Source organism: Ambystoma mexicanum, chromosome 7q (assembly GCF_040938575.1).
Source record: "Ambystoma mexicanum isolate Mex_15411 chromosome 7q, UKY_AmexF1_1, whole genome shotgun sequence".
In the NCBI taxonomy this organism is placed as follows: domain Eukaryota; kingdom Metazoa; phylum Chordata; class Amphibia; order Caudata; family Ambystomatidae; genus Ambystoma; species Ambystoma mexicanum.
The window spans coordinates 831,280,063-831,293,017 of NC_090941.1; the positions used below are offsets into that span (position 1 = coordinate 831,280,063).

The 12,955-nt window shown below is 45.4% G+C and overlaps 1 protein-coding gene across 1 annotated transcript in view; it reads left to right on the top strand.

The window, feature by feature from the left end:
• The window catches only part of CCDC82 (coiled-coil domain containing 82), a 362,315-nt gene that overhangs the window by 307,138 nt on the left and 42,222 nt on the right, over positions 1-12,955 (top strand). The window contains exon 7 of the mRNA XM_069639163.1: positions 10,293-10,478. Coding sequence (XP_069495264.1) covers positions 10,293-10,478 — 186 coding nt within the window. The remainder of the gene's footprint in view (positions 1-10,292; positions 10,479-12,955) is intronic.

Here is a 12,955-nt window from a genome sequence, read left to right on the forward strand (position 1 = left end):
AGACAAGGGCATTATGCCTTCGAGGGCTATACCTGAGGTGCAGGGTAGGTCTCTTGCTCCACCACCAAGAGTCTTGGAGGAGGCCGGGCCCAAAGAGCTATGCACCACGACTTTGGCACGTCAAAATGGCTGCTGGTCCAGACAACATGGCCGCTCGTCCGATGCCACTCCCAGGTACGGAGCAGGTACGGAGCAGGCAGTGGAACGAGTTTCGAGGTGTGACTGGTGTCAACCAGATATGTGGCCTACAGTTTATCCAGAGTTCTGCTAATTTTCCTTTCGTTTCGGGCTCTAAATTTAACCCTGATGTCCAGGAACACATATTGTACCTTCCAGTCGAGGGTAGTGACCTCTTTCACTCTACCACTGATGAGGTCGAGGCGGCCTCCACTCTCCGAGTCGGCACCGGTGCAAACAACAAAGGGGGGGGGCAAGGTATTTTTTCCAGTCCCCCTTCTCCGCAGCAGCCTCAGAGGCAAAGAAAGGATGACGCGTCCCTTCGGGTCCACGTGTCTCTGGTGGGGGGCATGCTTGCCTTTCACATGCAATTTTGGCATCAGAATTTTTTGGACCCTTGGTTCCTCTCTGTAGTATCCTCGGGTTACTGCCTACCGGTCCCTCTCTCTCTCCCTCCTCCCCTCCATTCCCATAGTTTGGGACGGCAAGTCTGCTGGCGGGAATTTGGTCGCTCGTCGAGAGCCAGGTAGTGGAAGAAGGCCCAGACTCCCAGAGAGGATTGGGCTTCAATTCCAGTATTTCCTCCATACAGAAGAAGAACCAGGCTGGCCTGAGGGTTGTGTTGGGCCTATCCACCCTCAACCTCTCCCTACCTCTTCAAAAATTCAAGATGGTTACGCCAGCACTCATTGCGGAGCCACTAGACAGGGGAGACTGGATGTGCTCCCTGGATCTGAAGGACGCTTATCTACACATCCCGATTTGGCAACCACATTGCTCATTCCTGCGCTTCAGGATCATGGACTGCCATTTCCAATACAAGGGGTTAGCCTTTGGCCTCAACTCAGGTATTTACCAGGCACATGAATGCAGTAGCAGCCCTTCTCAGGGCCCAGTGCCACCACGTCTACCCGTACCTGGACGACTGGCTCGTCAGGGCGAGATCTCCGGAGGCGGTACACCACACTTCCTCCGAAAGTGAACGGTCAGGTACTGCTGGAGATCTTTAGCAACCGGAGGTGCCAGCAGTTCGCGTCCTGGCCGGGGCAGGGCCCCTGCATCCGGGGTGACGCATTCCAGATACAGTGGGACGGCTTACAGCGTATGCCTTCCCTCCCACATTCCTGGTCCGAAGGGTGATCTGTAGTTAAAAGAATCTTGTCACCTCAGCGTCATTCTGTTAGCTCCAGGGTGGCTGGCGAGACCGTGGTTCTCCGAACTCCTCAGCCTCACGGACGGACCACCCATTCACCTTGCGAGGGGGCCAGCTCCTTTTCTGGCGCAGCAAGGGTGCTGGGTCGTCCACCCCGCGCCACAGAAGTTAGCCCTTGCAGCATGGTGCCTGAACAGGTCACGCTCAAGCGCCTGAGCCTCTTGCATGCTAATCTAGAGCTCGTTCAGGGGGCCAGGAGTAAAGCTACCAAGAGCCAGTACTAATGGAAATGGACTAGGTTCTGTCTTGGGACAGACTCTAAAGAGCGATCGCCTTACGTGCCCACTGGATGATGTGCTCTCTTTCTCTGCGCTCTTGCGCTTTAGGGCGCGCAGGTGGACACATGCCGCATCTATTTGGCGGCCATAGGTGCCTGCAGAAATTGCACGGATGAGACCTTCTCCACCTCCAACCCAATAGTCCGAAGACATTTGACAGGCCTCTCCAGGCTCTGCCCGCCCATCAAGAAACCACACCCCGTGGGGTCCTCAATGTAGTGCTGGGCGCCATGGTGCACAAGCCCGTTGGGCCAAGGGCGTCCACGGACATCAGGCTGGTCCCCATTAAGACAGCTTTATTAGTGGGCCTCGCCTCTGCTCGCAGAACCAGCGAGATCCAGGCTTGGGTGTCCTTGGAACCCTATTCCACTTTTCATAGAGATAAGGTGGTTCTGCGGACTCACCCTGCGTGCCTACCTAAGGTACCCTCCGCTTTCCATTTAAACGAGGAAATAGTCTTACCTATGTTTTTTGCTCACCCTAGGACAAGGCTCAGAGAGTCTTGCATTGTCTGGATGTCAGACGGTGCTCTGAAATGCTATCTGGTCAGGACCAAGGTCTTCCACAAGTCGTACGCACTGTTTGTTACCTTCGGGGGATCAAGGCCCGAGTATCAGGCATCCAAGGCCTCCATTGCACGGTGGATCATCTCTGCCTCAGGGAAGGCTACAAGGGGCAGCACAGGCCATTGTCAGCCAACATGCACGCCCACAATGTTAGATCCACGGCCACGGTCATTGCATTCCAACGGCAACTACCGTGGCAGATCAGCAGCAGGGCGGCCATCTGGCCATCCCGTCTGCTTTCTGTAAGCATTACTGTTTGGACACCGGCTCTAAGTCAGACGCGGCTGTCGGACAGGCATTCTAAGGAATCTATTTTCTTAAGGAAGGTTTCCTCCCCACCCTGGGGCTACATTCAGTTGTAATCGCCCATGCAGCATGGAGGAAAAGGGAAGTGGACGTAAGAGTAATCAATAGTTACTCACCGTAGTGACTGACGTAATCTTAGTCCCTAGTCCCCTTTCCTCCATATGTCCCACCATCCACCCCCCAATACTGATGTCATTAGGCAATGTTAATATTGTTGACGTGTCAATGAGAACTGATGAGTGGCGCCAGGGGGGCGGACACAGGGTGGCGCGTGCACCCACGGCCGCACTTCCGTGAGCCTCTAAATTTAAAGGGGAAGGAGGTTTTTCTGGTGAAAAGGGTTCTGTCTCCCGTCCCTAGGAAGGGGGACTATGGACTAAGAGTCACTACGGTGAGTAACTATTAATTTGTGTTTGGTCGCTAGCTCAGTCTTTGCTCTGTAGTGTCTTGTGATGGCCTGTCTCTCGAGTCTTCCACTATGTATCGGGAGACCCTCTAACCTGATGCAGCAAGGGCAACTGGCCGCATGTGTTTGGTGCCCCACTGGGCTGCAAGGGGTGGCTTCCGGCACTTGGCAGATCTACATGATAGTCCAAAGCTTGATCTCCGTGCAATTAAAGGCTACTATACCTTTTGTAGTTTTTGTCTGTTTTCTTATGAGGACATTCCTAACCAAGATAACCATTATTGTATACATTTAGCACAAGAAATACATTTCTGGAAGCTTCGCACAGAGCACTTCATGAATGTCTGCTCGGTGGGTTTCCTAATGTTACAGTAATCATGTTCCCACATCAGCAAATATGCAGATTCACAGCACGCACATGTTTTTCTCTTTGGCTTTCATGTTACTTAATTTCAAGTTCACTAAAACAGCCAATTAAAATTCCTGGCTTAAAAGATTTTGATGAAAGTTGCCTTGTTGGAACCAAGATCTCAGCACAGATATCTCTATGGAATTTTCAAGCTCACTGAAATAAAGGTCATCTGACCCCAAGAAGGTAGCAAGACTTTCCTCCTGACAGCACATCAGAAGAAGTAGAAAACCTTCTTGTGCTGGGAGGTCAGGCATAAAGGTGACGAGGGATGCTGCACAGCTCTCCCTGGGTATAAAGCAGAAACCATAAGCAGGCTAGTAACAATCTGCAAGCAATTACCCATCCTCCTGCACACAATCCCTAATCCCTCCCTTCAATCATGCAGTACCTCGGAGTAGTAGGTACGGCAGCAAACCCAAGTACTAATTTCCTTCCTCATGGTACATAGACCGGGAATAACTGCCTAATATTTGTTGCCAACAGATAAGCCACAAAGTCTGCAGAGTGGTGCCTGACCTGGGCGACATGAGGACTGTAACTAAGGGGAGTAGATAAGAGTTCAGCACTAGTTCCAAAATTCCAGGGTAGTAGACACACAGTTGTACTTGAAACAGTCACATTAGACACGGAACTAGAAATTGCTACAGCGACAAAAGCACCCACAATGTGAGTGAGAATGGCAAATATTGCAGGCATGAAAACATAGTAGTAATAATACTACTATTAATAAAAGTCATTCTGATCACAAATGGAAGAAAACTGCAGCAGTTCAACACCAAAAATATGCAATAGAAAATATCCAATATTCAGACTTCTATAACCAGTTCAGGATCCTATTCCTGTGTGTTTTAAGCCAAATCCAGAAAGCCTGCTTGGGTAGACAAAGCACATTCCCAGGTTCAGGAAGTCCGACAGCTGGTCATAGAGAACTTGCATATCACCACTCCAGACAACAGCTGAGTAGCACCACAACATTGGCCAAGGTTGCCCTTCTTTCCATGCTTGTGTCAAAGTCCTGGTTTTAAAACAACATTGAGCTCCCAGTGTCTTGGGTACTGGAGTTTCTTCTGTAGCAGAGCAGACCAAAGCACCATGGCAAACGCCAGGAAGAAATATGTTTACTCATGAGAAAAATAGTTTTCAGACGTTCCAAAGACCCACACAGCATATATGATCACGCCTTGCAAATTATTAAAAATCCCACTAGACCTGCAGGGCGAGTACCTTAGTTTACATACTCGAAATAAGAGGAATGCTTTCACCCCAAGTGACTGGTGACATAATATTTACTAGTGCTTTTTGTTGCATGCTGCCATAAGCAAACTTCATATTTTGTTCAATGCTGCCAAACATGCACAGTCAAACTTGCACTTGCCAGTTTCTGCAAACAAAGCGTGTTTGCCGAAAATACGAAATAAGTTTCTAACATCCCCATACTCGCCAGCAAGGTCGAGTATCCTGCAAATGGTGCTCGCCCTTCATAAAAACTACTTGCCAATGCTAGTGAGCTAGTAGATTTTGTGAGCCCTGATGATGGACTTTTACAGAAGATTTGAGATTTGTCAAAGCTAAACACTTTCTCTTCTGATTTCGGTTTGCAATAGGTCACAGTTTATTTTCATGGCAATCCACAGAAACAACTCGATCCCCGTCTAAACATATGAACCCCCGATCAAACAGAACTGACTTCTTATGTGGTCTTTCATAACGAACAGGGAGCAGCAAGATAGTGGTTGAGTTTGTAAATATGCAAATCCAACATCCTAAAGGTGTGCATATGTATACGTTAAGAAAACTCTTTTAGCAATGTATCAGGGCCTTCTTATTGATGAAGTGGTCACGTCACGTGCTTTCTGTGGTGTGACATGGTATTGAAAGTGCACATAGTTTTTGCCACACTTTTGTGAGTTTGCTGCATAGAAAAAAAAATGTGTAGCAAAGTATTTCTTTCACTATATTGCATTGTTTTCATGACGCTTATATTAGGTAAGATTATGTAGTTTGGATCTATTTTTGATTACGTACGTTAAGCTTTATTAAGTGTAGTTGTAATGAGAAAGAGATCGGCATAAGTGTAGTTGGTAGTTGTAATGAGAAAGAGATCTGCAATGTTAGAATTGTCCATTCTTAAAGGCTGCAGATTTGGCCATTTAGTGTACTAGGGAGCATTTCTGAGCTGTGGTCATTTAATAGAATTTTATTTCTGCTGTGAGGCAGAAAGCTCTATGTTGCCAAGGTCAGGATGGAAAAGGATGCCGAACAGTTTTCAATTAATTGTTGCAAGGGAGGAAGTTCTCAGGGTCTGAAACTAGATTCGAGACAGCAGGTGCCATCCCACATGACAGACTAATTAATACAGTATGGTTGTGATGGATGCAGTGAGAAATGAGAGAAGGCCTCAGACAGCAGCTTTGCGAAAATAAAGAACTAGTTTGTGAGAACAGTGCCCCCCATTGAAAGTAGGCCATTTGGTGTAGTGATAAAGTACCTTGGTAAAATGAATAAATAGAATAAATATATTTCCAGGAACAGGGTCTCAGACAAATGTTTTCATATAGCTATTCATTGTGAGAAAATAACTAGGAGATGATGGCAACATGTATCGAGATGGGAGTTGCAGAATGAACAGGTGCATGGGGCGGGAAGCCAAAAGGCCCAATTATGGAGAAGGGATTGTGGTGTTCGAGGGGATCTAACAAAGTTTTGACCTTTCTGATTCCCACTCACAATATGATTAGTCTGTCTCAGTGGGATGCTACAGCCCGAGCTGCCTCAAAGGTCATTGTCCAATTAGGGTAGAGCTTGGTTATCAATTCTATTATGAAGAGTACCAGCCAATTAAAATGATGAATTTTGTGCCGACTATGAAATTGTCATGTTTTAGGGATGTATTTTGATGGTCACAAGAAAGGAAGCCTCCAATTATATAGTTCAATGCATATCGTTCTTTAGGGGCTCAATGACGTATTGCCAATGAAATGTTAGAATAATTAATGTTGCATTTGTAGAACATGTTAATTTTGCAATTTCTTGCTGTAAATATAGTAGCCCTCAGTGGGTGTTTTGAGATGATCCTCAGTTCAGTTCCACAGAGCTTTCGGATTCCGCTGGCTGTATTTGCAAATAAAAGTTTTTGTCATACAATTTGTGCACGCTATTATTACTTTTTGCATTACTTTTGGATTACTTTGGGGAACTTCATCTTTACAAGTTTTTAATTTGTATTGTGCATTTTTCCTCAATATGATAAAACCCAGACAGAGAGTGTGTCTGGGCGCATATGTTTATTGAAAGTAAATAGTCGCATTATAAAAATTATAAAAAGAGATGGGTTTTGAACTTCTTCCAAAATAGAGAAAAGGAGTCAATTCTTCAGAGAGCATGAGGGGGATTGCGTTCCAGGCACGAGGACCAAGCACAGAAAAGCACTTATCACCTCTGGACAAAGTGGGGTGTAGGGACTGGCAGATTTTGAACACAGGAGCATAGGGATTATTCCGAATGATAAGGAGTGAGCTTGATAATGAGGTAGGTTGGAGCCAAGCCGTGAGGGCACTTAAAAATGAGTCGGAGGATCTTCTGCTGCACTGCTAACCAGTGAAGTGATCTATGATAAGAGGAAACGGTGCACATTTTGGCAAATGAAAAAAAGTCCGATGGCTGCATTTTGGGCAATCTAGCAACTTTCAGGTGATGGATTTGATTTGCTGGAATCCCTGCGAGAGTAGCACTGCAGTAATCAAGTTTATAGTTTATCAATGATCCAATGACTACTTGTCGGTCTTTTTCCGAAATGAGAGGAAGAATGGGTTGCAGAAGTCTGAGCCGGTAGTAGATAGATTTGCCTGTGCTAACCTGCCGATTGCAATTCAGATTGGACTGCCATCTGCTGATCTCAGCGTGTCGTCCCAGTCAGCAAGGAAGGCTGTCTCTGTTCTGTGAACGGGGCCTGGACAGGGGTGGACTTTTGGACATGGTTCTCGTGACCTTGTAAAATGATACATTTTATTAGCCCGATACTGTCTCCCGCTACCGCTCACTTGTCCATCCCTGCTTAACCTAGGCATGTGTTATTAGTCATCTCTATAGATTTTACGTTTGGACATTTTCTCTCCAGCTAATCGCATGCTGTGAGTCTTTCTGTGCTCCCGTCTCTGCAGCACCTTTATTGGCCCTGCCGGTTTCTACTCTCGATGCCTTATGGCCTTTCCTGGTTCACTGTGCCGACAAACATAGATACCTTTTCAACGCCTTATTGCAGGGCAGTTCGAGGGTTCCCTTCCAATTCATTTAATGTCGATTCATATGTATATTTTGCATACCCAGATTTTAATGAAGAATTGTATCAACATTTTAAAAACTTGCGGTATCAGAGACTGTAATTGGAGTGTATTAAAATACCATGAATCTGATTTGATCACTTAGGAACACATAAAATGAGGGAAATCACCCGACATACAGTTACTTTAGAAATGTTTAAGTCCAGAAACAGAGACTGGAGACTTACGGGAAAGTTCCGGCGATTTAACTAGATGACATAAACTAAAATATCTGTGTGGTCACTCAGTGAATGTGTATATATAAAGCACATTATGCATGAAAAGTTGCATTTTGCTGTGTTTCATGGTTTGTACGTTTTAATGATAATATTAAGTCTCTAGCTCCAGTGAACATGCAATGTGTCTATTTATATTCTGCATCACGTATGATGGAAATAACAATCTGAACTGGTATTTGGAGCAATAGAATGGAACATGGAACATGGAAAATGTGCACTGTATACGGTTAGGTCAAAAATACACATGAATTAACAGAACGGCCACCAGGTATCAACAGACAACCAGACTCAAACTAAAGTGCAACAAAGGTTTATTTGGGATTGGTGTGCAGGTTGAGCCTGAAACAAAAAAGTGGGATCAATGAAGCTAACTTAAGTCTCAAAGTTCATCAGTGTCTTCCCACAGGGGTCACTTGCCAATTCAGTCTTTCTCTCAGCGATTGGGGTTTTGGCTTCTGTGGTCCCCCTTGTTTCCTTCCAAGTGCAGGTTTAAAGGGGTTCCAGAACCCTACTTTGAGAAAGTCCAAACATGTTTTTCTGTGTCACTTGAATAGAGCGTGGTAGTTTCTTTTGGAGAGGGAGCTGTTTAGGCTGAGTTTGCAGGATGCCCTGGAGACTGTCATCCCATCTATTGTTCCAAACATTCCTCTGGTTCTGGCCACCCTCTCACCATCACCTATGATAATTTCACTCCTTGATGTTTTGTCATAGCTCTTTCCTCTTCCCGCCTCTGCTGCTTGCCTATGGCCAGACTAGCACTCTTATACCTCTTGACACTGTCTTGGTGCCTGGCTTTCCCCTACTGTCCAGCACTCCATCTGGCCACTCTCCCACCATCTCCTTCTGATATATTAAGATTTTCCAAGCTCTTCTCCCTGCTGCCAATACATTCCTCATGCTATTTTCTCCTCTGAAAACACTGTGCTTGCCTCAAACTCCCAAACGACCTTCTCTTCCTTGTTCTTCTCTTCCAACTCTGATGGGGTCTGTTCACTCATCCTTGTACAACTACCCTCCTAGTTATCTCCACTGATTACTTCCTTAATCGCTCAACCTTCTATTTCTCTTATCGGTTCCCTTGCACCCTCTTTAGCTCTCTCTCCTTTCTTAACCACAGTAAGTCCTCATAGCCAGTCGTCTCTTCCTTCCTCCGAGCCTCAACCTCCTCCTGCCTGTACTGGATCTCTTTAATGATACTTTCCTATATCCCTCCTCCAGCATATATACTACACCATTCACCATGTCTCCAGCATCCTCCTGCTTTTACCGAATCTCCTCCTCCAAGAATCTTCTGGCCACCTTCTTGAATCTGCTAACCCCCTCCTTAAATTCCGTCCTTTCTCCATAAAGCCACCAACCGCCTCTAACAACAACAAACCTTCAGTCTCCTTTATATTGCTCAAACTGATCTCTTACACCTCTGCATTGCCTTAGGATTATATTAACACTGTTGTGCTGTTTTCCCACCTCCTCCAATATAGATTTTACTTCCTCCTTCCCCTCTCCAATCCCCACCAGAATAGTCGTGCCCCTCTTGCCTTCCAGATTCTTCTCTCTGGCACCTTCAGCACTCTCAAAGCTCCTTGTTCCTGCTTCTGCTCCAGTCGCAGTCCACCATTGTCATAACTCCCACTCTGACTGACTGGGGTGCTTGGTCTTATATAGTGCCTTAGACCCTCCTTTCAGCTTCTCTTTGGGATAAGGGAACTCTGGTGTGCTGGCTTGGGGAAGAGGGCTTGGGAGTTGGAGTTTACTGGGATCTTCAGTTACTGCTGGACTGCAGACATAGGCACAGCAACCGTCATCTTTGCATTCCCAACTCCCGCCTCTTTAGGTTCATGGTGTTGTTTGGCTGGTAGGACCCTCCCCTGGTGATGTGTTCCAGATCTGAAGTGGGGTTTGGGGTTGGTTGACGGTCTTCTTGATTCCTCGGCATAGCTTTTGACACCGCCAAACCCCTCCCTCCTTCCCTCTTTGCGGAATTAGGGGTGGTTTCTGCACCAGTGCAAGGGGAACAGAGCATGCAGCCGCGGTCGGCTCTGCAGGACCACTGCTCCTGAATTCCCTAAAAGGGGCTCACCTACTTATTTCCTTGGTTCCACTTAAAGGGCCAGTGTCAAGTCCTAGTGCCCTGCCACTGTCCCTTGCCATGATCACGAGGCAGGGTACTTCTAGAAAGTTAACTGACTTCCTTTACCACTTACTAGAGATAAAGAGGACGTTTGATAGAATGAGAACATAAATGTTGAGAAGTGTTTTCTCATTATCAGAGAAATGAAAATCCAATTAACATTCTTGGCATCACAGTAACACATGAATGTATACTTTTCCTTATTCATCAGTCTTGTGTGTGTGCATCCTCTCGTCTTGATTCAGGTTTTGAAGGTAGGCACTATTTGTGCCGAACGATCAAGAGTTTACCATCAACTGAAGCACTTTAAATACAATCTGCTTAAGCAGTGTCTCTCCATTGCGCAGTTCCCAGAAAAAGATGATGAAATGCCAGTTAAAGACACTGTCGATTTGCTTTTCTCTAGACTAGAAGGCAGCTGGATTCAGAGGGTAAGATTTTTATTTTCATTTTGTGAACAGTGGGTTTTGTATTGTGAATGAAAATCTAACCAGTTAACATGTTGTTCGTTTTAATGGCAAGAGTAAGTATTTCAGAAAATGAAGTAGCGCGTTTTGAAAATGGGTTCTTCTGTATAGCAAGCTACATGTTTAAACCTGCGCTCTTAGAGATGGAGTTGGCCTCCTAATATCTGTGGTGCCGTCATTAAAAAGTTATCCTGCCGGAAGTATTAGTACTAGCTACAGTTGCGGTATTAGTGTAGCACCAACAAGATTCACCTTTTGATTTCAGAGTTGCTTCCTGATTTGGAAATTATCAATTTGGCATCGGGAATGCGCCAGTAGTAATACTACTTTATCCGCACACTTTACTGGTGGCAAAATTGCAATATCGGTCAGGTTATCCCTCCCTGGTGCCTTTCCGTAGGGAAGGTAGCGTGGCAACGAGATCCCCCTACCACCACCTGCATGACCCATGGCATCTTCAGAGTGCCTGCTATGCAGTAGGTTTGTTCCGTCTCAAAACTGCTGTCAAGTGACATAATTTGATTAACATTTTAAGTCCGATTTTAAATTCAGTCCAATTTCAAGGTGTTCTTTTCTTCATAGTGTTATATCACTTTTATTCGGTAATCTGATTTAGTGAGATGTAACCCACAAGTTCAATTGAAACACAGCCACTTTGATAGTGTTATCAAAACCAAAAACACAAGAGTGACATAAGGGTAACTGTACACTTATAGAGGTACACTTATAGAGAAATACTCACTTGATTGTGTTTGAAAAGATTTATTTTCATTTGATCGCGGTATTCTAAAAATACATATGAAGAAACAATTGATGAGCTGAACAATGTCTGCTCAACCAAATGTGCTAAGCCAAATACTGGAGTATTGTGATACATTCACAAATGGGCTTCTGCATGACAAAATTGGACAGACAAATTAATGGGGTCAGACATTCTAGTAAATGTCTTAGGATATTGCACATACAGACTGGCCAAAAGGAAACATCAATACAACACTTTGCTGTGTAAACCACAGTTCGTGACCCAACACCATTAGTCCACAGCAGGTGAAACGAATGTGAAAAAAGAACTCACAAAGCAATGAAAACTAATACAAATTAGATACCAAGGGTGTAACCATAATCGCCCTGTGACAGTGTGAACATTAATTTATTTTACTGAGCATTTGTAAGGCTCTTTATACAACAGAATAGTGTTTCAAAGCGCCACAAGACTAAATAGGAAGGGAACAGGGGGGAATAATGGCAGTACAGTCGGGAATGGGGGGTGCTAGTATTGACTGGGAGCAAAGGCCTGGGATCCTGTGAGATTTGAGGATCAGGCCACCGGTTGCATCAGCAGTGGGGTGATTAGCAGGGAAGGGAAAGCGGTAGAGAAGAGCAGAGTATTGAGCAGTTTCCGGAACTTGGACATGCTCAAGTCTGAGAGGGGCAGGGAGGCTGTTCCAGAGGGATGCACCAGCCAGGGAGAGAGACCTGCCGCCCACTATGCTTGGAGAAGCGTTCGACAGTCAGAGAGTGGAATTAGAGGAGTGTAGGGCTCTAGCAGGGGAGTATTTAAGGAGGGAAAGTTGGAGATAGCGTGGTCCCAGGCCCCAGAAGAAGAATGCTTCTGTTACTGCATCCAATTCCTAGGTATGCAGAGCAATTCAATGCATTTACCAAAGTACCTAAGCAATAAATGCTTGGTTAATTACACATATTGCAAAAACATTTCCTAAGCACGTCAAGACTACACAAGATCTTCAGCATATGCCAACTCGATTTTCGGCAGGTGTAACGAAGGTGAGAACATTAGATGCATGGCACACCAACTCCACACAGGCTTATTTGCTATGATGTTATTGCAATTCTCGTATCTGTGTATTTCTGACCTAGTCATTGGCACTTTCATTGCATTTTATGCCAGCATTGATGCCCCTCTGGTGATATGTTAGGTTATTTATAACGCGCTTAATACCCAGAGGTTTCTAAGCACGGACCCGGGATTGAACCTGGGTGGTGAAAGAAGACAATGTCTTCTGATTTGGATTTGCATCATCATCATCTTTTTAGTGATTGGTTCCTTCACTTCCTGAAAGCCAGAATATTTAAGGTGTTAGACAAGGTTTTGTGTAGACTGACCAGTGGGTCATTTAGGGCAGTCGAGACTGAGGGCTGGTTGAAACTAGGAGAGATGAAGGTGGCAGCAAAAGCAGGCATGGAAGCCTTTAGGGGCAGTCTCTTTGGTAACAAGGAGCCAGATCACCCAAATCTCTTTTCACCCCTCTCAGCTGGCCAAGGAGTGGGAGACCAACTATCAGATGGGACTTGGGAGTCGGGTTCCATTGGTTGAATATGCCAATCATCGCCTTACTCCAGAAAGGGTCTTAAATGGGGAATTCCCATTGGGTGGAACTAGGGGTAGTTGGGCACAGTAGTAGTTGCTAGCAGTATGAATG